At 40.9% G+C, this 24,205-nt stretch overlaps 1 protein-coding gene across 1 annotated transcript in view; it reads left to right on the top strand.

Annotated features, from left to right (window-relative positions):
* The window catches only part of LOC111146123 (mediator complex subunit 12 like), a 314,971-nt gene that overhangs the window by 73,724 nt on the left and 217,042 nt on the right, over positions 1-24,205 (top strand). Inside the window, exons 8-12 of the mRNA XM_022501526.1 lie at positions 1,037-1,186; positions 1,963-2,062; positions 2,347-2,483; positions 18,891-19,022; positions 22,460-22,586. Coding sequence (XP_022357234.1) covers positions 1,037-1,186; positions 1,963-2,062; positions 2,347-2,483; positions 18,891-19,022; positions 22,460-22,586 — 646 coding nt within the window. The remainder of the gene's footprint in view (positions 1-1,036; positions 1,187-1,962; positions 2,063-2,346; positions 2,484-18,890; positions 19,023-22,459; positions 22,587-24,205) is intronic.

Raw genomic sequence — 24,205 nt, 5'->3', positions numbered from 1 at the left:
CCAGGAGCTAAGAATATATTTTATATTTTCATACATATTTTATATTTTTAGTGAGTTTGTAAAACAAAATATGCGACAAAAATTAGAGGTGACCCACAAAGCTTAAAGCATTTACCGTCTGGCTTTTTATAGAAAATTTCCCACCCACTGGTCCAGGGTTCCTACCTTTCCAGCATCTATGAAGCCACGTACTACATTATCTCAGAGATTATTGCATAGATTTAAAAGAAAATTCCTTTTTAGGTTTTATAACCTTAGAAATGACATATTTTAATTCCATCTCATTTTTCTAATTGAATGAACTGTTTTAAGTGACAAATTTTCAGTGGTGATTACTGTGTTTTTATTAACTTTCCTAGGTTTTTGGTGCTGGAATGTTAGTTTATGAATTATGATATTCCTTGATTTCTCAGTCAGTAGCTATACTCCTGCATTTCAAATTAATAATTCTTTTTTTGGGAGGGTGCTTGTGTGTCTCAGTTAGTTAAGCATCTGCCTTTGGCTCAGGTCATGGTCCCAGGGTCTTAGGATCGAGCCCCATGTCAGCCTCCCTGCTCAGTGGGGAGCCTGCTTCTCCCTCTCCCTCTGCTTCTCCCCCTGGTTGTATGCTCTCTCTCTCTCTGTCAAATAAATAAAAAATAAAATCTTTAAAAAAAAGTAATTGTTTGTTTGTTTGTAAAGATTTTATTTATTTGACACAGAGAGTGAGCGAGAGCACGCAAGCAGAGGGAGAGGGAAAGGGAGAAACCGAATCCTCGTGGAGTGTAGAGTCCAACATCGGGCTCCATCTGAGGATGCTGAGATCATGACCTGAGCTGAAGTCAGACATAGACTGAGCTACCCAGGCATCCCTCAAAATGAATAATTATAGTTTTATCTTAGGTCTTGAAAATTTGGGAATAGGGTAAGTGGTCCATGTTTTAAATTCAGTGGTAGGAAACTATAATATTGTTATGACAAGGCATCATTTTTACTTTTAAGCTGTTGCACTTTTGTCATTCTGTTAAATATCTGGGTTTTCCTGCTTCATTTCCAGACTGTCACTCTCTGTTGCCCAAGTGCCTTGGTGTGGAATTATTCCACAAACGACAATAAGAGCGCGAACCCAGGCTCGCCCCTGGATCTGCTGCAGGTGGCCCCCTCCAGCCTCCCCATGCCTGGTGGGAACACGGCTTTCAATCAGCAGGTAGACTTCCTGTTAACGGTGGTTTGACGGGGCTTTTCATTCTTAAGAGGCGTCACGCCATAGCAGTCTGAGGTGTTAGCATCTCAGGTGCTTGGGTGCCGTTCCCAGCCCTGCTCCCCTTCTCTCTGGGGGATCTGGGGGAAGTATTTAGCCTCTCTGAACCACAGAAGTTCATCACGTTGCTCCCTCCCCTCTTTCCCTCGTGCTGGGCAATTCTCACAGAGTTCTGCCGCCCACACTGTGGTTAACGGCGGTTCGAGTACATGACCAGGGCGCTCCTAGTTGGTAGTCTGTGATATTTAGTAACTGTGTTTTGATGGGTTAGTTTGATTAGTGCTGGGTTTTTTGGTTCAGAAACTTAAGAAACTTAAACCACAGGATCTAATGTTGAGACTAAGATCCCTGTTTTTTGCCAAGCATTTTTCTTAAATTAATAAAACATGCCTCCTCGTTTTCATACATAAAACAATGGCTCAAAAATGCTACTTTAGAGCTTTCACCTTTCCATATGATATTCTAAAAAATTTTCACTTATAAAGCAAGCATTTCTTTTTTCTTTTTTTTTTGGGGGGGTGAGCATTTGTTATTGAACACTGGCACTGAACCATTGAACCACCACTGGTAAACTTTGAAGTGCACTTCTTAGGCAGCAGGCTAAGTCTGCTGTGAGGTAGTCAGGACTGTAAGATGCTGTGCTCATGTGGAAAACCTGACATGATTTAGACAGCCGCTGTGGCTTTCCTAGAGCAAGTTAATTAGAAGCGATTATCTTTCAGGTTCGGGCAAGGATTTACGAGGTGGAACAGCAGATCAAACAAAGAGGCCGTGCAGTAGAAGTTCGGTGGTCTTTTGACAAGTGCCAAGAGTCAACAGCAGGTACATAACACGAGGGAGGGAAGGAGTGCCTTTGAATGTTGGACTTTATGCCATGTTTCTGATTCTTAAAAATCCGTCCACGTCGTTAGTAAGGTCGCTCACACAGATACCTTTTAGTTCCTGGCTGTCTAGAACGTCGGGTTTGGTTTCGTCGTCAGTTCTTACATGCCGCTGAGAATGACACTTTCTTCAAATCCCTTTGGTCCTACGTAATGATGATTTTGTACTATGCTGTTGTGGCTTTGTTTGACCTCTTTAACGGCTTCCTTAATTTCCACATCTAGGGGTGACCATTAGTCGGGTTTTGCACACGTTGGAAGTGTTGGATCGACATTGTTTTGATCGGACTGATTCCAGCAATTCCATGGAGACGCTTTATCATAAGATTTTCTGGGCAAACCAAAACAAAGATAACCAAGAGGTAGTTAATATTTTTCTTCTCTTTATTTAAATTTTCTCATCATATTTTATTTTTTCATTAAGTAAATTTTGGCAGAGCCTTTCCTATGAAGTGTAATAGCTTATGAAGGTGTCTACACCCTGAAATCATTTTATTGTTGGACTAAAATGTCCCCAGATTATTAAAATGAAATGTCCATTGGGCTGATCAACCTAGGTTTATTTATTGGAAAGATTTTTCTTGGACCTTTTATCATCACCCCCCTCACCCTCATCATTTTAGTTCTAGCAAAATATCCTTCATCTAGTGATTGAACCTTATATAATGGTTTGGCTTTAACTTAGGGGGAATATATTTTAATATTTAGAGCAATGAATGAGTATTGTGGTCACGGTCTTTGGAAAATCTGTATGCCATGAATTAGGATTCTCCAGAGAAACAGAACCAGTATGGGAAGGGGATGTATGTATGTATACATATATGTGTACACACACACACACACAAACACACGTATACATACATATAGATATATACGTATACACATATGTATGTATACATATTTATATATGAACACATATATGTGTATATATGTATATGCGCACACACACACATATATACACACATAAGTGAGAAATAAGTGTTTATTTTAGGGAATTGGCTGATATGATTGAGGGCAGGCAAATCTTAAATGTGCAGGGCAGGCCAGCAACCTTGGGACTCTGGAAACAGTTGATTTTGCAGTCTTAAGTCTGAAATTCATCTGGAAGCAGAATTCCTTCTTACTCGGGGACTTATCTTTTCTCCAAAGCCTTCAACTAATTGGATGAGGCCCACCCATATTATGGAGAATAATCTGCTTTACTCAAACTTTACTGATTTAAATGTTATCCACCTTTAAAAAAATATCTTCACAGCAGCATCTAGATTGGAATTTGGTTAAAAATACTGGGTACCATGGCCTAACCAGATTCACACATAAAATTAACTGGTTATCACAGACATTTATGATCTTACGCATTCTTGGATTAGATTGTTTCATTATTGAACTGCTCTAGAAACAAAGGTTTTTCATTTTTTTTTCCCCCCAACCTTATTTTGGGACAATGAGCAAGGCTGTGTTCTTTTTGCAATGGAAAGCACTCATGGTATATCCAGGTTCTAATAGGCACCAGGAATGAAGAGGTAAGTTTTAAGACATGGTACATGTCTTCAAGGAACACCTCAGTTGACTGATTACTATTATCTTTGATTTTTGTATTAGCCTTTGAGAATGCATATGGGGAAAGGAGAGATTAAACAACATAAGCAATAACCTGAAACTTTTCCTTATCCCACCCTGATGTGAACATGATGTGAACCTGTCCTAGGTTATTCCTCTTTTTGGAATAGTTTGTATTATCACCCTGCTTCTCAAAGATAAGTTTCAAGTTCACTGGTGCCAAGTAGAATACCAGACTGTTGAGTGAGGTACAGACCGAGCGTATTTTCTCATTCATTGTGAGGTCTCAGCAATGCTTTGGTACTTCAGTAAAGTACATTGATTATAAGTCTGTACAATTCTCTGCTGATTAACACAAGTTAGAGTGTTACTGTGTTCTTTTGGGGTGTCCAGTTGTAATAAAGACTTTCTTAGGTGAAAGGTTGCTAGACTTCTGAGGTTTTTAATATGAATTAATAGATTAGGAATTAATAAGGAATTAATAAGACGTGAGATACTTGGAAGGAAAGTAGGGATACCTCAAATTCAAGATATCCTTTTGAACTGCTAAGCTTCTTGCTCCAAGTGTTGAGTAAAGACTGTATTGTTCTCTTGTGAGCCTTTTAGCAAGTGCACCAAAACCACTTGAGTTTTGTGGTTAGCCTGACTATAGAACTTCTAGTGAACGAATTGCCCATTCACCCACAGAGACTTAAGTTATTCACTAGCACTCTTAAGAGAAAATGATGAGTGTCTTATCAAGGGCAGAAATGAAGTTATATATACATGTATATAAAATGTATAATTATGTAAATATACATATAATTACATAGATTATAAATACATACATATATTTAAGTAGGCTCCATGCCCAGCATGGAGCCCAACTCAAGGCTTGAACTCACATCTCTGAGATCAAGACCTGAACTGAGATTAAGAGTCAGACGCTTAACTGACTGAGCCACCCAGGTGCCCCAAGTTTTGTATTTGTGAATAAAATCACACTATAAGCTTTCCAAATCTAAAGCACAGTTGTCTCCAATGAGGGACTTCCCCCAGGATATGGGGAAGTGGTTGCCACTAGAGGGCGACATGTGCTCAGGACTGAGAGTCCCGGATGTTGTAGTGAGATGTTTCATCTGAAGGAAGGTCAGTGTTGTCCATTTAGGAGTAATTATTTCAAATGTTGACTCAATTATGGAAAGAATTGATGGGAGTGAGGTTGCTTTGTGGTTACAGTGCTCTTTTATGAGTAAGACAAAAATTATATTTTAAACCCATAATTCAGACTGCTCACCTTTTCTTAATCTGTTAGAAAGAATAGGCAGATCCAGTTAATTAACATTAGGATAATTTTTAAACATTAAAATATTTAACATTAAGTTAATTTTGTTAAACATTATACGTTTTACAATATGGCTTTGGCGTTTGTGCGAGTGTGTGTATATCAAGGTGTGTATGTATATGCCGGCAAATGACAGTGTTTCATTTTGTGTTTTCTCTTCACCAGGGACTACTATTTTCTTGACTACCAAGTCGCTTTATATATATATATCTGGACTTCATGGATGAGCTGTGGAGTTGTATTAACTATGATCAGCTATGTGACCTTGAGCGACTTAACTTGCAGGCTCTGTGCCTTAGTGTCCTCATTTGTTAGGGCAAGTGCTCTATGCCAGCATACCTATCCCTAAGGGACACGAGCACTTTGAGCATTATAAAGCACTCTATAAATGTATTTAAAAATGTTAACTATAAATAGCAGTAATTAGTAGTAATATTAGTATTATGTTGGAAGAGCCAGTATGATGAAACTATACTTTTCTGATTAGGAGTTGCATAGAGTGGTGTGATTAGGATTCAGAAACAGGTCGCACTTCTTTAAAATGTGCTTCCTCTTTTTTTGGTTTCATAGTGTGTGTTAGGACTTAGAGACAACATGAAAGATAATAGAACAAGTGACCAGCCTCTGCAACTGCAGTGAGCTTGAGGTTTGTTTTTGTTGGAGTTGTTTCGGTCGGCCTGGGCCCTGGGTTGCTCAGCCTGCTTCCTCACATCTGTGTGAGCAAGTTGGACTTCACCCTTCTTGATTCCTTTCTCTCTGGAACTGCTGAAAGGAGATCTCGTCCTTTCCGCTTTCTTGTAGGGAGATGGGAGAGCAGCCGTACAGATGGGACTCGGAGTCCGAAGCTCAGGTTTGTGTGTGTAGTTAATCTCCATGTTTGGTCGAAGCCCGTCGAAAGCCATAATGCACGGGATAAAGGCACTGAGGTCCCTGTCCTGCCCTGTACTTGGGCTGCGGTCCTGTGACTGAGTATGCCCCACGATGGGGTATGTCAGGCCTGCGGCCTACTCCCGTCGTGCTGCGTGGACGGTGTTATTCCTTTACCCTCTCTTCTGTTGCAGCCCTCACCCTCAGCCACTCTTTCTGCCTTAGGGTTTGGCTCCTGTTGTAAGAGAGGTGAAAATAAAAATCTTAAAATCCGCAGTGTTTACTTACTCTAGATCTGTGCTGCTTGATTCTCCATTATAAAACCCGTAGTGCTGAGGACAGGGCTTGGAGACTGGACTGTACCGCTGTCAGGCAGTGGTGCAAGTTAATGGTAGGCCGGCGGGTCCAGGGCCCCTGAGAGGCGACCTGGGAGGGTGCTTGCCCTTCCTAAGTAGAGAGGCCTGTCTCCGCTGCTACTTGGGAACACTGACCCACTGTCGTCTGATCATTCAACATTTCAAGAGAACTTGGATGTCAAGATTTACATGTAGATTTTTCCACTCTTAAAACACTCTGCAGGCCAGGCAGTGTCTGTTGGCCATGTTTGCCCAGTGCCTGTCACTTTGCAACTCCTGGTGCCTGTTTTATGCACTGGCATACTGATTTGCCTGCTCAGTGTTTCAGAACCATTTCTGTTCTGGATGATGGAGGCAGAGGAGCCTGATGTCCACACAAGGGACTGTGGTTGGGAATGGGGGGCACCTCTTGATTCCAGGTCCTGACTGAGTCTGTCCGTTGAAGCCTACAGGCAGGGGCCGCATTGCTGACCTCAAGTCTGAGGGTAGGGTGCCCCTCAGCCTTCAGAGTACCCAGACTGCTTCCTTCCTCTTGGTGTCTTTTCTTGTTTGTGTTGGGTGTGAAGGGAGAAGTAGCTGCATCTTTGGGTCCCTGAGGGACATGGATGGAAGGGAAAGTCTAAAGACGGCAGGAAGAGCCGTCTTTTCACTTCTCTCTTTGGTGCCCAAGGAAGCCGACTTTCTCCTGAGTAATGAAAAGGCCAGAGCAGCTGCAGCATGTCCGTTTCCTCTTTGTCTGCTGTTATACAAAACCATCACACGCCCAAACCTGAAAATACATATATTTATTGTTTCTTTTCTGCTTATTCATGAAGCATTGAGTTTTAGGCCCCAAGTCCAGAGCAGCTGTCTGATTCCCCCCTGGCCCAGGCCGCCAGGGCCAGAGCAGGTCGGCATCCATGTAGTTGAGGAACTCTCAGCACCGTGCAAAGGAGAATCTGTTTCTGTCATTGCTGGGCTTGTTACATGTTTTCCCCCTGCCAGCCTGTAGTCCCAAGGTTGGTCAGTGTTCCTTTGGCTCACCAGCATATCACCAGTCTTTTAACACCATGCCTGGTACCCCATATGTCCTCAGGAAATACTTACTGAATTGGTTTTTGGGAGGCTTACAGAAAAGCTGCTGGGACAGTGAACTGGGAAGGAAAACCCTCTATGGGATTGCGTTTGGAAGAGTAGGGGTGCAGAAAGAAAATCTATAAAGTATGTTGGTTTTAATGATGGTACAGGCTCAGAAGTTTAAGAAAGCATGTGCAGGTGGAGGTAGGAGGGTGGCTGACAGAGTTCTCAGCTGAAAAATCAGATTAATAGTGTATTTCTTGGGCACATTATGTACAATTCACCTACTCTTGATGAGTCTCAATTTCCCCACTTATAAAATGGGATTTCTACCTCCTGGTGATGTGAAAATGACCTGAAACAATATCGAGAAAACATTCAAGTGTTTATAGTGCCTAGTGAGTAAAGAAATACTCCATAAACACTACCTACTATTATAACTGAAATATTTAGGGAGGCAGTTCAACTCTAGAGACATGGAAGGAATATGGTCCTTTGGGTTCCTGGGGACTACTGTGGACACACACACACACACACACACACACACCCATCCATCACACAGACCATTAATCTAAAATGCATAGGCAGGATCTGTCAGGCTTTTTACATTCTTTGATGCTCACAAAGATTTCCCCTCAGGGAAGTCATCGGGTGAGACTGGCCCAGCCTGGGGGACGCGGCTGCAGTGCTCCCATGTAGTGAAAGAGATCATGCTCTAGTGTTCCAGGGTATTTTGGGTTGGTGTTATTGTTGTTGCTTTTTAATGTTTAAGAAAAAGTCACTTTTAAAAATTAAGACTCAAGATAACAAAGTTAAATGAGGCAGAGGTCAAGCAAACAAGGAAACACACCTGGATGGCTTTCCGTTGAGATGTGTGGGCTGAGTTTTAGAATTGTTGGTGCTGATCATAGCCCGGCCAGAGCACTTGGTACTGGAGAAGTCACATGGTTTCCTATTGGGTGTCTGAAGGTGAGGGGGGTGCCAGCCTCTTACGGCTACCATTTTCTTCTTTCTTCAAGTAAATTTGTTGTGAGAGGATGATTATATTAACATGGTTGGGGGTGGGGATGACATGTCCAGACATTTAGACATTGCTGTAATTATAAGGGTCAGTCATGAATCCACTTAGATTGTGGTGGGCCTCTTAGATTGTTTTTGAGCATGTGATGCAAGTCTTTTTTCTTCAGCCTTTTTAAAGTACATCTTGAGCACTAGGCCCCATTATATGTTATGTCATCTGATTTAATTTTTCCCTGGCCAGTGAGAAACATGTTTAAAAAATTTTTTTTTCTTTGTCTCCTACTTACAGATGAAGAAACTGAGGTGTAGAGATGATGAGTCAGTTGTCCAAGGTCATACCCAACTCACTGGTGGGAAAATAGGGATTGGAATTTTAAATGGTTCTAGAACCCAAATCTTTTTTTTTAAACATTTTTTATTAAGAAAAAAATGTTTAAAAAAAATTTTGAAGTAGGCTCCACACCCAGTGAGGAGCCCAATATGGGGCCTTGAACTCATGACGCTGAGATCAAGAGCTGGGCGCTCAACCAACTGAGCCACCCAGGCATTCCTAGGATCCAGCTCTTGACTAGTACATTCTATTCCTTGTCCCACTTCTTTAATAAATCATTTTATCTCAGGTAACAAACAAGTGGAACAAACAAGTGTCAGATGTAATTTTGGAAAAAGGAGGGAAAAACCTTTATAGTTATCACAGTTTCCATGTTAATATTTGCATATTCATTTGTAGGAATAATCTCTGATTTTAAAAGGCGTAACAATTTCAGCATAGTAAACAATATTTAAGTTAGAAAATCCCAAATCTTCGGGGCACCTGGGTGGCTCAGTGGATTAAAGCCTCTGCCTTTGGCTCAGGTCATGATCCGGGGTCCTGGGATCGAGTCCCGAATCGGGCTCTCTGCTCAGAGGTGGGGCCTGCTTCCCTATCTCTCTCTCTGTCTGCCTCTCTGCCTACTTGTGATCTATCTCTCTGTCAAATAAATAAATAAAATCTTAAAAAAAAATATACATGGGGAATCAGTCATTCATATTTAGGAAGGTTTTTCACATGTGCATACTATTTATATGTAAATATGTCTTCTGGGTTTGTGGTTAACAGTCTTAGTCTTATGCTCTTCATGGTGATTCTGTGCGTTAAGTGCTATTTATGATCTTGTGCAACAGGCTTATATTCTATTAGCAGTTTAGACCACGTTTTAACTTAATGCAACTCTTGAAATTCATCCAGATCTCTGTAATGTGCCTCAGGTTGCAAACCATATAACTTGCTACTAACACTGCTTTATATATTCTCCCTTGTCATTTATTGCTGCTATCATGACACTTTTTAATCCAGATATAACCATTTTGTTTAATGTTGACTAAGCATGATTAATTACATATATAAACATGTCCCGTTAGTCTCAGATTATAAAGCTATTGAAGAGCTTTATTCAGTATCTGATCTCAAGTTCTTTTAGTTTGCCGTTGCTTATGGTAATGAGTGATTGGTTTTTCCCATTCCCCTCCCTTTTTTAACTTTTTTTTTTAAGATTTTATTTATTTATTTGACAGAGATCACAGGTAGGCAGAGAGGCAGACAGAGAGAGAGGGAGAAGCAGGCTCCCCGCCGAGCAGAGCGCCCGATGTGGGGCTTGATCCCAGGACCCTGGGATCATGACCTGAGCCGAAGGCAGTGGCTTTAATCCACTGAGCCACCCAGCTGGCCCTTCCCATTCCCTTTTATGGTATTATTTTATAATATAGGTAACATATTAACAAATCTCTTAAAATAGCAAACAGTCTCACCAAGTATCTTCTAATTTCTAGAGGAAGCCTGACTTTCAGATGTAGTTGTCAATTGTTTTCCCTTCTTTGTTTGTTACAGAAGACATGTGGTTAGTTTTTATAGACTGTTATGTTATTGAGTGACCGAATAAGAACTGAATTAGCCTTAGTCTATCAAGTTTAAGCCCCACCATTTCTAGGAAAGAAAAATGTGACAGATCTTCCTGATGATGAGGACCTCCACATTTGGGGTACCTTTATTATAGATGTAGATGGGACCCTAATGATGTTTATTTGCAACAGAGTTAATAATGATTTTAACATGGTAGTTTACCACCGTGTGTCCAGAGTTCATGAGGCTAAATTAAAAATGCTGTTGTTTGAAGAACCTTATTGATTTTTGAATTTTGTGTCCATTCATTGTCTTTTTTGTTCTCATTTTAGCAATTATTTTTTCTTGTCTTGTGTTTTTTAAAAATATTTGTTGAAGTACTAGTTATTACAATACAGCGCAGTATGATTTATAGTGTTACTAGTTTCAGGTATCTTGTGACTTTTATGCACGTAGGGTGGAATTTATTTTTGATATCATGAAGTGCCCTTCAGCCCACAACTTGGACCCTTCTCCCACTCTTCTGCCTGGAAGGGGAGCATGTTGGCATATGAGCTCCTCCTGTGGAGCATGTAGCATGGATTTGACTTTTAGGTCAGTGACCTTGTAGCTTTGAGACATTTAACGAGTTATTTAACTTTCAGGCCTCATTTGCTGAAGACCCATAGCATTGTAGTGAAAGCATCAGAACGGGGCATACTGTAAAGCAAACACTCCTTATATACGTGAGCAGTAACCATTGTTCATTTTGGAACATTTCCTTTCGATATTTTCCTGGGTATTTATATACATATATGGACACTTAACAGGTTGGAGGACATAAATGGATTACATTCTACAAAATACTCTGCAGGATTTTCTTCTCTCTGCTTACTGTTGTCCATCACTTTTTGCTTGTTTTTCTTCTACTTAAGATGTTCAGCTCTTTTATTCTAATAAAGTCTTCTAGTTCTCTGAGTTGGTGGAGGAAGATAATCATTTTATGTAAACTCTAGTAATGTTACCGTATTCTTTCAAGTATCTATTTCTTCTTCCCATTGGCTAGATCCTTCAGAATGATTCTTAGTGATAGTGTTCGGACCAGCATCCTTGAGTCATTAAATTAGCAATGAGAATACATCGAGTACTTAGCACTTAATTAGCTGTTAGATTACCAGATACTGTTTTATATTAAGTAAGTGCAATGTGTATTTTGGGGGAGGAGAATAAAATGTAAACTCCTGCCACCATTGTCTGCCCCGCATCTTACCTTGTTTTTGCTTTTGGTTTCAAGTAATACAGTGTTGCTTTTACTCTATGATGAAGAATATCTACTGTGTGCCAGACACTGTTGTAGATGGCTGAAAATAAAGCCATGAAAAAGACAAATCCTTGACTTATACGAGTGTGTGATCTAGCAAGTGATAGAAGAGGAATGAAGTCTTTGGAAATTCATTTTCTGCACACCCATTTGATTATAAGTCTGGCACGTTCCTCAGGCGGTAGAAGTCCAGCTATAATAGTGGGTGGCAGAGGCTGGTTGGAATGGGGCTTAGCAGCAGGCTTCCTGGTGTGCGTGTGTGTGCGTGCACGTGTGCGTGGGAGCTACTTGAGAGATTTCCATGTAACAGTGATGCTCCTTGTGCTTCTAGGGATCTTGATTCAGTGATGATGGGAGCAGCAGAAAGAATGGGCTTTGGAGTTAGGAATTAGGTCTCCTAGTTCTGCCACTTTATATCTCTGTGCCTTTGGCCATCTTAACCTCTGAACCTCTTATCTTTTCTTATCTGTGAAATGGTAATAGGAAGACCTACTGCAGAGTTTCTTGAGATTAGAGATGATGTGTGTGAAACACCCAGTGTCTGCTCGATATTTTCAGTCATTACTTCTGCTGCTACCTGTGGCTAGAAATTTACAAGTGTTGTTACTATTATTGCCATGATTACATGTTTAATTTCTGCCGTGGCTAGAATTCAGATTCTTGACCCTCTGTTTTGGCTCTTTTTCTCTGGCCTTAATTTTATGTGCCACAGCTCAGTTTCTCTCTGTCTGTCTCTTTCATTCTTTTCTATCCTTGTCACCTCTATGGAGTTGCGGACTCAGGGTACAGGCGGTGGACTATTAAAGTCTTACTATCTATTATGAAGTACCAGTATGAAAAGCTGCCTGTTCCTGCTCCTCAAGACTCCAGCTCTCCTTTACAGTATTTGAGATGGTAAAGGACTTTCTTTAGTTGCTCTCAGTGGCATGTCTCCATGTCCTCATGGATTATTTGAAACCAATAGCTGGAGTTCTGATAATCGTGAAGCCACGTTGTGAAAGATGCCTGTTACATGGAAGTAATATTCTGCGCAAGAGAGCAGAACACTCTGATGTCGTAAGCATCGGGAGTGGAGGCAGAAGAGCCCGGAGAAGCTAGGAGCTCACACAAAGGCCATTGTGTACTCTGGGAGGAGGGTCAAGACTACCTTCCCAGGTTCTGTTGAAAACACAGCGTTGCTGTACTTACTTAGTTCATATCCTGAGATTTATGCTGTGGCAAGAGTTTTATTAATTAGCTGAGTGATCTTGGACAAGGTATTTAACATCTCTATGCCTTGGCTTCCTTAATTGTAAAATGGCAATGATAACTAGCTCATAGGTAGTAAAGATTAAAAGAAATAATTCCTGAAACACATTTATTGCAATGTTGGACTGTAAATTGAGTAAACACCCAATAAATGTTAACTATCTTTATTACCACCTGTAAATTTGCCAAGATAACTTAATTTGTTATTTTTAAGGGTGATTATAAGTCCATACTAAGTAATTTTATGTTTTAAATTTTCATTAAAAATGACTGAAAAGAGTAGCATCTGGGTGGCTCAGTTGGTTAAACATCTGACTCTTGATTTTGGCTCATGTCATCATCTCAGGGTCCTGAGATCAAGCCCCACATGGGGCCCTGCACTCAGCGCAGAGTCTGCTTGGGATTCTCTCCCTCTCCCTCTGCCCCTCCTCTCACTTACACATGCATATGCTTGCTCGTGCTCTCAAATAAATAAATCTTTCAAAAAAAAAATGATTGAAAAGGTCAGGAAGTTTCAGCTTTTAATTTTTGTTGTGTCTGTTTTTGTCAGTTAATAAATGCTAAGATTTTAGTAATGGCTAGAATAAGCAATACATATGGCAGAAAACGTATCCTGAAAAAAAATTTTTTTTAAAAAGATTTTACTTATTTATTTGACAGACAGAGATCACAAGCAGATAGAGAAGCAGGCAGAGAGAGAGGAGGAAGCAGGCTCCCTGCTGAGCAGAGAGCCCAATGTGGGGCTCGATCCCAGGACCCTGGGATTATGACCTGAGCTGAAGGCAGAGGCTTTGACCCACTGAACCACCCAGGCGCCCCCTGAAAAATATTTTTGATCAGAATAGAAAGTTTCGTCTGGTTAGGGGTTGTCTCTTAGAATCCCAAATGTTTTACAAGATTGAGCACAGAGTAGCACAACTGATGAGTTCCTGAGAGTGATTTTTTTGTGTGTGTGTGTGACCAAAGAATTGCCTAAAGTCATCATTGCTCGTGGGAGACCCCAATCCAGAATTTGGCACTAAAGCTAAGAGGATGGGGTACCCCTCTGTGAATCCCCTGGAGCAGGAGGAGCAGTATCCCTAGGAGAAGTAGGGGTGCTGCTTCTGGAAGGAGGGAGGAATGGTAGGCTGGCAGGGAGCTGACCTTGTTTGAGAGGGGAGAATGCTGTCGGAGGGGACTTGAGCCTTACTAGTAACCATGCATCTTTGTCTTCCCCTTTCCCTTTGTTCAGTGGCAGGACCCTCTAGGCTGCCTTCCTTATTTTATACATCTTTAATTAGATACTGAAATATCACCATTTGTCTGCAGAAAAATAGAAAAATTAAACAAGCACTACAAAAATGCCCATAGTTCATTGTTGAAGACAAATGCTCTTGCCTGTGAACCATCCATAAAGACCTTCTCTCTCCCTGTGAGTTCACCATCTTTTCTCTGTTTTGATCCATTAAGAGCCTCTTTCCAATTTCAGAGGGAATCTGTCAATTTCTGGGAGCTAGAAGAGGAAGAGTGTTTTAGTATCATGCTTCGCTGATAACTTGAGTACTCCTATCTTCTTACTTGAAGATACTTTCCTTGGGTTATATTTTTAGAGATTGAATTATTGGAACAAATGATATGAAAAAATAGATATTTTAAAGGTTTCATTTTTTAGATAGCATGAGCAGAAGGGAGGAGATAGAGGCAGAGGGAGAAGCAGGCTCCCCACTGAGCAGGGAGCCGGATGAGGGGCTTGATCCCAGGACCCTAGGACCATGACTGAGCTGAAGGCAGACACCCAACTGACTTAGCCACTCAGGTGTCCCATTTGCCACTTTTTATGTGCTTGTTTAAAATTTCTTTGAAGTAATTTCCTATTGCTGCCATAGCAAGTTAGCAGAAATTTAGTGGCTTAAGACACCACACATTTTTCCTCTTGCAGTTTTGGAGGTTATGGTCTTATTGGGCTCTAATCAAAGTGTCATTTGGGCTGCATTCTTAGGGAGACTGTATGGGAATATCCGTTTCCTTGTGTTTCCCAGCTTCTGTAAGCCACCTGCATTCCTTAGCTTGTGTCCCCTTGCTCCTTCTCCAAAGTCATCAGCACAGCATCTTCCAGTCTCTGACCCTGGCTCCTGCTTCTCCTGTCAAAATTCTTTGACTCACAACTACTGCTGTGCTTACGTTGGTTCCACCCAGTAATCTGGGATAATTCTCCCCTCTTGACATCCTGAACTTAATCACAGCCACAGTATCCATTTTGTCATTTAAGGTAAGGTATTCATATGTTCTGGCTTTAGCATGTGGACATCTTTGGGGTTGGGGGTGTTATTCTATCTCCCACTTACTTGTTTCTCCTTTTATTCATCTCTCTCTTGAAATTTAACTCATTCTTCAAGATTTTTCCCAAAAAGCCACTTTCTGAAAGAAAGCATCTAGTAGTTCCCTTCAGTTTTCTCTCTCAACTCCTGTTAAGTGTTGACTCCCTGAGATAATCTTCATTTCCCATTTTTTTCCTTTTCATTTCCAAATTATTTGTATACATGTATGTCTGTCCCACTTAATTGCCATCTTGTTGAAGAGAGGGACTGTAGTTTATATCTCAAATTTGTTTTTTTAAGATTTTATTTATTTATTTATTCATGAGAGACACAGAGAGAGAGAGCGCGTGGCAGAGGCAGAGAGAGAAGCTGGCTCCCCACTGAGCAGGGATTTTGATGCGGGGACTTAATCCTAGGATCCAGGATTATGACCTGAGCCTAAGGCAGACACTTAACCATCTGAGCCTCCTAGGCACCCCTGTATCTTGAACTCCTAAATTTCCTCAAATTTTTGCCTTGATTGGCGCCTGGGTGGCTCAGCTGTTAAGCGTCTGCCTTCAGCTCAGGTCATGATCCCAGGGTCCTGGGATCCAGTCCCATATCGGGCTACCTGCTCTGCAGGAAGCCTGCTTCTCCTTCTTCCACTTCCCCTGCTTGTGTTCCCTCTCTCCCTGTGTCTCTCTCTGTCAAATAAATAAGTAAAATCTTAAAAAAAAAATTTTTTTTTTTGCCTTGAAGTTTTTATATGTTAAAATCATATTTACTAAATTTCACTTACCAAATAATTATTGTTTTAAAGAAGTGGAGCTTAATATTCTTAGAAATTTGTTTATAGAGTGCAATTTACATATTTGAAATTATGATGTCCTGTTGGCAGTTATTTGAATTAATTTGTAAGATAGCATCTGGTAGGCAAATGGGAGCAATCCTCTAATTTTCCAAAAGTTGACTATGCAGAGTGGTGGGGGAGGGGCGCAAGGATCTGCATGTGGGGAGTGTAAGCCATGGATGTCTGTGTGCATGTGCACTAAACATGTCTGATTGTCTGAATATACCCTGGAACTGGGACTAGAGTGAAAAAAACAGAATATCCTTGTTTTCGGTAGTGGAATCTAGAAGGGGCCTCTTGGTAAACATACCTTAAAATGTGAATCAAAACTTTGTAGTAATTATTAGGGGTCAAAGGGGGATTTTTCACTGAAAAATTATCTTGAAAAATATGCTGAAATTATAAAAGCATTTTATAACTAATAGATAATTTTTCAGTAATAATGAACTAATAAAGTACATTATGACCGAAATACATAAATGTAATTATTCATATTGCAGGGGCTGTTTGCTTTAAAGTTGATATCAGATGACCTGATTTTCAGTATGATTTTCTGAGAAGTTAGTAATAAAACATCTTTTGTAATAGCTTACTGTTTCTTTTAAACTGGATACAGAACCTGTGTATCCCTCCATCCCCACCACTCCAATATCCTAAGGAAGACCTGGCTTTATTTGGTAGTCCATCTGCTAGTCCAAAAGAGTAGGCTTTGCATTGTTTGAATCTGGCCGGTATTAGGAAGTATTTACTGGTTGAAAATAGATTATGGGCCTATAATTGAAATTAATATAAGAAAATTTCTGTAATAAAATTTTGTATTTTAAAAACAACTTTCAGCAGCATTTTCCTTGGGTTTTCTTAACTCAGTTATTTCCTAATAATTACAAATTGTAGACCACAGCTATAGCAGGCAGACTGCAGGCACTCCTGTCTTCAAGTTAAGATCTCAGATGTGTCTGTAAGCTGGGACGGACAGATGCTTATTGCCTATGAGATACAGAAAGTGCAGACAGTTGGACTTAATTATTTCCTCCTCCATGTTGTCAAAACGTCTTGTAGCTTTTATGTTTTTTAAAGTTTATTTTGTTTGTTTGTTTATTTGATTTATTTATTTAAGTAATCTCTACACCCATCATGGAGCTCAAACTTATGATGCCAGGATCAAGACTTGCACACTCCTCCAGCTGAGCCAGCCAGGCACCCCATGTCTTGTAGCTTTATGATTAGTTGTTTTTTCTGTTTTTCTTTCTAGAAGGTGAACTTTTAGAGAATGGGCCAGGTCTTTTACATTTTTTTCCCCTCAGCATGGGTCCTTAATAAGTGCTTCTGGAAGTGAATTGACTCCTTCCTAGGGCTTATTTTCTAAGCACGTCACTCCAAACCTGTGGTCCTGATCTGGATGTGTTAAAAAGAAGTGTTTTCCCTTATATGTGCTGTTCTGTGCACGTTTAGGTCAAACAGAGCCCATTACTTAAGTTGAGTGAGTCACTCCTTTATTCCTTTGTAGCCTATTTTCATCTTACTTTAATGATGCAGAAGAAAATACAAAAAACTATAAATGCAGATATGATGCACATTACTGGCTACATTAATTTATTAAAAACTGATGGTAGTATTTTTAGGGTAACTCCTTTTGTTCTCTGAAATGTAAATCTAAGCATGTAGTGCTTCACTGAATTCACTTTTTATGTTTTTCCTTTTCTCTGGATTAGATTGAATCCAGGCAAACCTTCCTTCTAGTCTCTTTCTCTCTTAAATGTTATGTTCAATCTTTACATATTTTAATTCAGTTATTTCTCTTAATTTAAATTAAGAGACCCAGAGATTCTTTTGAGGTCTGCCCTAGATAACATTTCTTTGTTTGAGTCAAATTTAGGGTAGGATGACTAAGAATCTTGGAATAAACTGGTTTTCGTGATCTAAATTGTTTGCTAGTACCATAAACTGATTAGGGATTCTTACCCTGGGATGCTTGGGTGTCTTCTCAGAGTCCATGAACTTTCTGAAAAGTTGTGCTGGATTTATGTGTTAATGTCTGCATATTTTTCCTGGCAGTGTGTTTACAACTCTTATAATCTTAATTGAGCTTATGGATTCTAAAACGTTTAGGACCTCTCACATGAAAGCCAATACTGTGATTCTCCAGCTCTTGCGGTGCAGTGTTTATAAAGACGGACAAATAGTAAACGCTGGCAGGTGATGTTACATTGCTTGGCTTGCACCCTCTAAGAGGAAAGGTGAGGTTACGTAAAAGGATGATTCCTCTTCTGACCTAACTCCACCTACGTGTCCCACATTCATGTCACTTGGGTTCCTGTGACCTTTCTTGGACCCCTCTGATCTTTAGTCTGTGGTACCCATTTCTGGGCCATGGCAACCACAGCTCATAGTTCCGGGAACAGTGCTGAGCCCCGCGCAGACCCAGGATATACTGTCCTCTGCTGTGTCTTCTTTTAATTTTTGTTTCTGATGTTTGGTTGTCATTTCTCCTGTTTGTTGTTTCTGATGCAGCGAGGGTCTGGCCGGCTTTCCAGCCTCCCCTCCAGTTCTTTTCTGTTCCTTGTTGGAGTGGGTGGCTTGTTGACCGGGCATGTTCGGATTAGGTAGTAAGTGAGGCTCTGGGTGCAAGGGGGCCAACAGTGGAGTGAGTGCTTGGAGTTGGGAACAGCTCTTCTGGATATTCAGTGCTCAGTTTCCCTTCCTCTTGGCTTTTGATGCTGAGTTCTGGAAAATCAGTGGGGCTCTGTGATAATTCTGTATAAATGAAAGACATATACAAGGAGATTGGAGACTCTAATTCCCTTGAAACAGTCACAGAGTGAGCTATTCCAGTAAGTGATTTCCTTCCTTGTCACTTAAGTGTTGCTCTTTATACTTCAGTTAAAAGGCATTTGGGAACATTTTCTAGAATGCCTATAATAAAATATAAGAAATCTTAAAGCTCTAAAAGCATTACAAAGTCCGTTGCTTGCTTCCCATCATTGGGCGAACGCTTCACTTGACATGGCTGGTCCCCCTTTCTCTTGACTGTAGGTCGCCCCCAATGACGAAGCTGTGGTGACCCTGCTGTGTGAGTGGGCGGTGAGCTGCAAGCGGTCGGGCAAGCACAGGGCCATAGCTGTGGCGAAGCTCCTGGAGAAGAGGCAGGCGGAAATTGAGGCAGAGGTAGGTTCAGTTTTCTTTCTGGATGGAACGCCATCATGTAAAAATAACTGTTTTGGAGAGGAATCTTTTTTCTTATCCATATGCTATTTTTTTTTTTCCTGTCTTCATGGAAAAAAGGGAGAATATACAAATTCACGTAAGGACAAATTCACATAAGGAGAATCACAAATTCACATATAGGATCCCTCTCAGTTGACGAAGCCAATAATTTATATTCTGGACTAATTTAAAATTGTATCTTTTAAAATAAAACTTTAACATCTGATTCATTTATTAAAAAGATATTATTTATTTGACAGAGCGAGAGTGAGCACGAGCATGGGGCATGACAGAGGGAGAGGGAGAAGCAGGCTCCTTGCTGAGCCAGGGAGCCTGACATGGGACTCGATCCTAGGACCCTGGGATCACGACTGAGCTGAAGGCAGATGCCTAATGACTGAGCCACAGGCGCCCCTAACATCTGATTTAGAACAAGGACCTCTCCCAAATGAAGTTGAGACACACAGGCACATATATACATTTTGTATTATATACATATGAATACACACAACACACACACACACACACACGGAAATGTATATATTATACAACTTTTTTGAATTTTAAAGCTACATAATATAGTGAATCTGGAAATATTTGCTTTTCTTTAAGATTTATTTCTTTATTTGACAGAGAGACAGTGAGGGGGGAACGCAAGCAGGGGTGGGGAGGATAGAGAGAGAAGGAGGCTTCCCAGTGAGCAGGGAGCCCGATGTGGGGCTCAATCCCAGGACCCTGAGATCATGACCTGAGCCGAGACCTGAGCCGAAGGCAGACGCTTAACCAACTAAGCCACCCAGGCACCCTGGAAATATTTTCTTGAGGTAGTTCTGATTTTGAGATTACAGATACCAATTTGTATTAGTTTTATGATTGTATTCTGGCCCTTGGAAGTGGATTAAAAAGGAGAAAAACAAAGTTAGCTTGATAAACTCTAGCTTTTGTTGAAGGGAAAATTATTAAGCCAGCCCCCTTATCTGCCCATAAGATCGGGAGGGCTGGCCAGGAGAAAGGCTGTGGGTGGTGTGAGCGGCCTGCCATCTCCTCCTCACCCAGACTGCTGCAGAGCCCTCTCCTCTCTGCTCCCTCACTTGCCTGCCACCTTGCTCCTCACAGCAGCCACAGCCATCTTTTCAAATGGCAAGCAGATCACGTTTTCCCCTTATGCCGACTCCTAATGGCTCCTTATTGTGTCCACAGAGCCTTGTATGGGCCTCCCTGGCCTGCCTTTTCCTCCTGCCTTATTATTTCTCCCCTGGGGCATAGCTGCAGCCTCCTTGGCCCTCCTGGGCCTCCGGCACGCCAAACCAGCTTCTGCCTTGGGACCTGGGGCTTGCTGTTCCTACTGGGTGGCACACTGCTCCCCAGTCTTCCCATGGCCAGTTCCTTTCTGCCATTGCTAGTTTAGGCAGTGTGGCTTTCTAGCATTTCTAGCTCAACATGGGTCACCTCCCCAGGAAGATCCTCCATCACCCACCCTTCAGTCATTCTTTCTCTGTTTTACTCTCCTGTTGGCTTATTGTTTAATGCCTGCCTACCACCCTCTAGAATGTAAGCTTGACAGCAGGGACCTTGCCCACCTTGTTCAGTGTTGTGTCTTTGGCACCCAAAATAGTGTTCAGTACATAGCTGGTGCTCAGAAAATGTTGTATGAATGGATAACAACTTAGCTGGTTCTCTCTTACTAATAATACTCTTTCCTGTGAAGCTCTTAAAAAATGAAATAGAAAGAATATATCCATAGACATCACTCTCAACTGTTGGGAAAGTACTATTCACCAAATAAAAAGGATCACATTGTTCAAATTGGGGCTTGAAGATTCTGGGTTAAGTAAGGTGTGAAACACATGACCCATTTTACAATGTGCAGATTAGGAAAGATGTTTCATTGATTTTTTTTTTCTATGAATAGATAGACTATTCTACTGTGAATTGCAGTGGTTAAACTTTAGTAACCAAAGTTGAAATTCTCAAATTTAGTTGCTCCTTCTGGGTTGTTGTGTCTCATGGGCATCCCTTCTTCCAGTGTGTTCTAGAAACACAGTCATTTTTGGAAGAGTCTCACACTGATGACTTTATAATTTTTTATTTATTTATTTAGTTTTAAGATTTTATTTATTTATTTGACAGACAGAGATCATAAGTAGGCAGAGAGGCAGACAGAGAGGGAGGGAGAAGCAGGCTCCCTGCTGAGCAGAGAGCCCGATGTGGGGCTCCATCCCAGAACCCTGAGATCATGACCTGAGCTGAAGGCAGAGGCTTTAACCCACTGAGCCACCCAGGCGCCCTGTAATTTTTTATTTTAATAAGTGTAAATATTCACATCTAAAAAAATATTCTCTCAGAGGTATTTAAGATAATTGATTGCTGTTCAACATCACCATTTTCAAAATTTGACCTTCGTAAAGAGAGGATGGATTAGGGAATTAATATCTTAATGTAATAATATATTAATATTAAAGAATAGTAATAAAAATGGGAAGAGCAAAGGGATATGAGAAGGAATAGAGAACAGGGTTCTGATTGCTTTTTTTTTTTTTTTAAGATTTTATTTATTTATTTGACACTCTGAGATCACAAGTAGGCAGAGAGGCAGGCAGAGAGAGAGGAGGAAGCAGGCTCCCCGCTGAGCAGAGAGCGCGATGCGGGGCTCGATCCCAGGACCTTGGGATCAAGACCTGAGCCGAAGGCAGAGGCTTTAACCCACTGAGCCACTCAGGCGCACCCTGATTGCTTTTGAATTGTTTCTTTTTTGATCTCCTAGTACTGTCTTAAATGCAGCTTCTCTAGTTCTGTGTTTCATGAACTGTGGAGATTCCTCAGGTTCTAAGAGATCTTAACCGGTGAAGTGTGAGGAGTTAAGGAATCTTATCAGAGGAATTATGTTCACTTTCTTATTTGACAACATACTTCCCAACACCCCTTGCACACAGTTGTAAGTACACTAACCTAGCAAAAACAAACACACAAAAAAGTCAAACTCAGTAATAACATGCCCAAAAATTTCTCAGGGGAAGTATATAGTTGAGCATGAGCTATTTAAAAATGAAGAAAACTTCAAATTATTTTTAGCAATTTTGCATAGGGACAATGAGTAGTTTATTATACTATGCTGTATATTCAGTGGACAGTTATAATGTGGTGCAGAGTTTATAATTTACATGAATAATGTTTTTTAAGGGTGTCCTTTGAAATCATTTGATTTGTTCTGGGGTAGTTTCCCCTAACTTTCAGAAATTATATTTACCTATGATGCATAGCCCTCAAGTACAGAAATCTCAATTAATTTTGCATGTTTTTTTTCTGAGAATTTAAATGTTAATAAAAAACTAACAAATTCATGACCTACCATGGCTACATTGCCGTCTGTAATTAACTGTGCTTATTTTTAATCTTAGAGATGTGGTGAATCAGAGGTATTGGATGAGAAAGAGTCCATTTCTTCAGCCTCTCTTGCTGGATCTAGTTTGCCTGTTTTCCAGAATGTTCTATTAAGATTTTTAGATACACAGGCCCCCTCATTATGTAAGTAAAGTTCTTTGCTTCTAGATCCTAAATAAAGATTGGAGCTAATTCTTCTTTTTCTTCCTTTCTTGTGTCTTAATCAAGAGTTCTTGGTGCTGAATGTAATGTATATTTTACTGAGCAAAATTTTGTCGCATGATTTTAATGGAGATTTCTATGCAATTTTAAAATTAAGTGAGCTGCAAAGACTTCAAAATCTCCAGAGTTTTAAAAATGTAAAAATAAGTCACCTCATTCTCTAATATTTGGTGGTATAGTTTTCCCGTTCTAGCTCTTTCTTACCAAAAGAGAGGAGCTAAGGTCCTCTGATGTTTCATTGTCTAATCACTATTGTGATTAGGAATTTTCTCTTTTTGCACTGTTTTCTTTTTTCTTTTTTCTTTTTTTTTTTTTTTGGTGCAAAATGGTGGTTTATTAAAGCACGGGGACAGGACCCGTGGGCAGGAAAGGAAGAGCTGCTGCCCCGGGTTGTCTTTTGCACTCTTTTCAAAATTTTTTCCTTTTCTAACTGCTGATAAGAAAAGGAAAAATCAAACAAAGTACTTTATAACCAGGTCCTTGATGTAAGGAAACAGTTTGTGCAGGCGGCTGGCTGCTTGCCTGTACTCTCTGGGATGTTCTTTCATTCTCCCGTTCTTCTGTCTCTTTTTCTATTGTTTGTGGGGAGTCGAGGGTTTGGGTGTTATAAGACCAGTGGGTTTATACTGTAAATTGACACTTGAAAGATTCATTTATGTGTGCTTAGCCGTCTTGATCTTTTTCTGAGGCTTTCATGTGACAAAGTGCAGCAGGGCAAGTCTTCAGGTAGGTAGTGCTGAAACAACAGAAAGATGGCATAAAGTGAAAAGTGATAGAAAGGGGAGAAAATGCATGGAGGGGGCGGGAGGGACAGGTTGTTGTGAAGAATGAGGTAAAGCAGCGGGAAATAGTACTGCTCCCGATTCCTCTGAGAAGGCCCTTGTTTTGGGTTGAATGGTGCTTGGGAGTGAGGTTCTTGAAGTGGCTCCATGGCTGTTCTGGGCTGGGGGAGAGCTGGAGACACACTGGTGGTGGCAAGGTAGGCAGCTGTTGTGAAACATGGAAGAGAAAGCAGAAAAATGCAGGACGGAAGAGATCCTAGGGGGTAGAAAATAGATGGTCAGGAGTGGAAGTCAGCTGCTCCAACTTCTCTTGCATTTCCGGAGGGGACGGATACACATTTGCCCTTGCTGTTCCTCAGCCTGTCCTCACTCCTGTTTGTTCTTTGGGAAGCTCTTCCTCCTGTCTGCCTCTGCTTGTTCTGGGGGATCCAGAAGAGAGAGAGCGGTGTTACTTCTCCATGTAGACACTGTGTGTCACTGACTTTAGCGGACAGCAGCAACCGCCAAGGCTTCAGTGTTAGGGAAGGAGCTTAATATTCCCTGGATCCATCTGTTTGTCTCTATTGGTGTTTGTGAGCAGGATGGTACCAGGGCCCGAGCCTCAGAGGGTGGCTCTTAACATTTTTTAACCTCTCAAGGGTGCAAAGTTTCAGAGAGCAGAGGCAGTATTGAAAGTCATGATATGAGTTAACGGACTGGCTGTCAACTGGGAAAGACCGCAGAGCTCCATCTCTGTGTCTTCCATCTTCCCTCTTTTTT

The sequence above is a fragment of the Enhydra lutris genome, unplaced genomic scaffold (genome assembly GCF_002288905.1).
Source record: "Enhydra lutris kenyoni isolate GAN:26980312 unplaced genomic scaffold, ASM228890v2 scaffoldscaffold2, whole genome shotgun sequence".
NCBI classification, from domain to species: domain Eukaryota; kingdom Metazoa; phylum Chordata; class Mammalia; order Carnivora; family Mustelidae; genus Enhydra; species Enhydra lutris.
The sequence above is the reverse complement of the archived record's forward strand: the minus strand, read 5'-3'. Positions and strand labels throughout refer to the sequence as shown.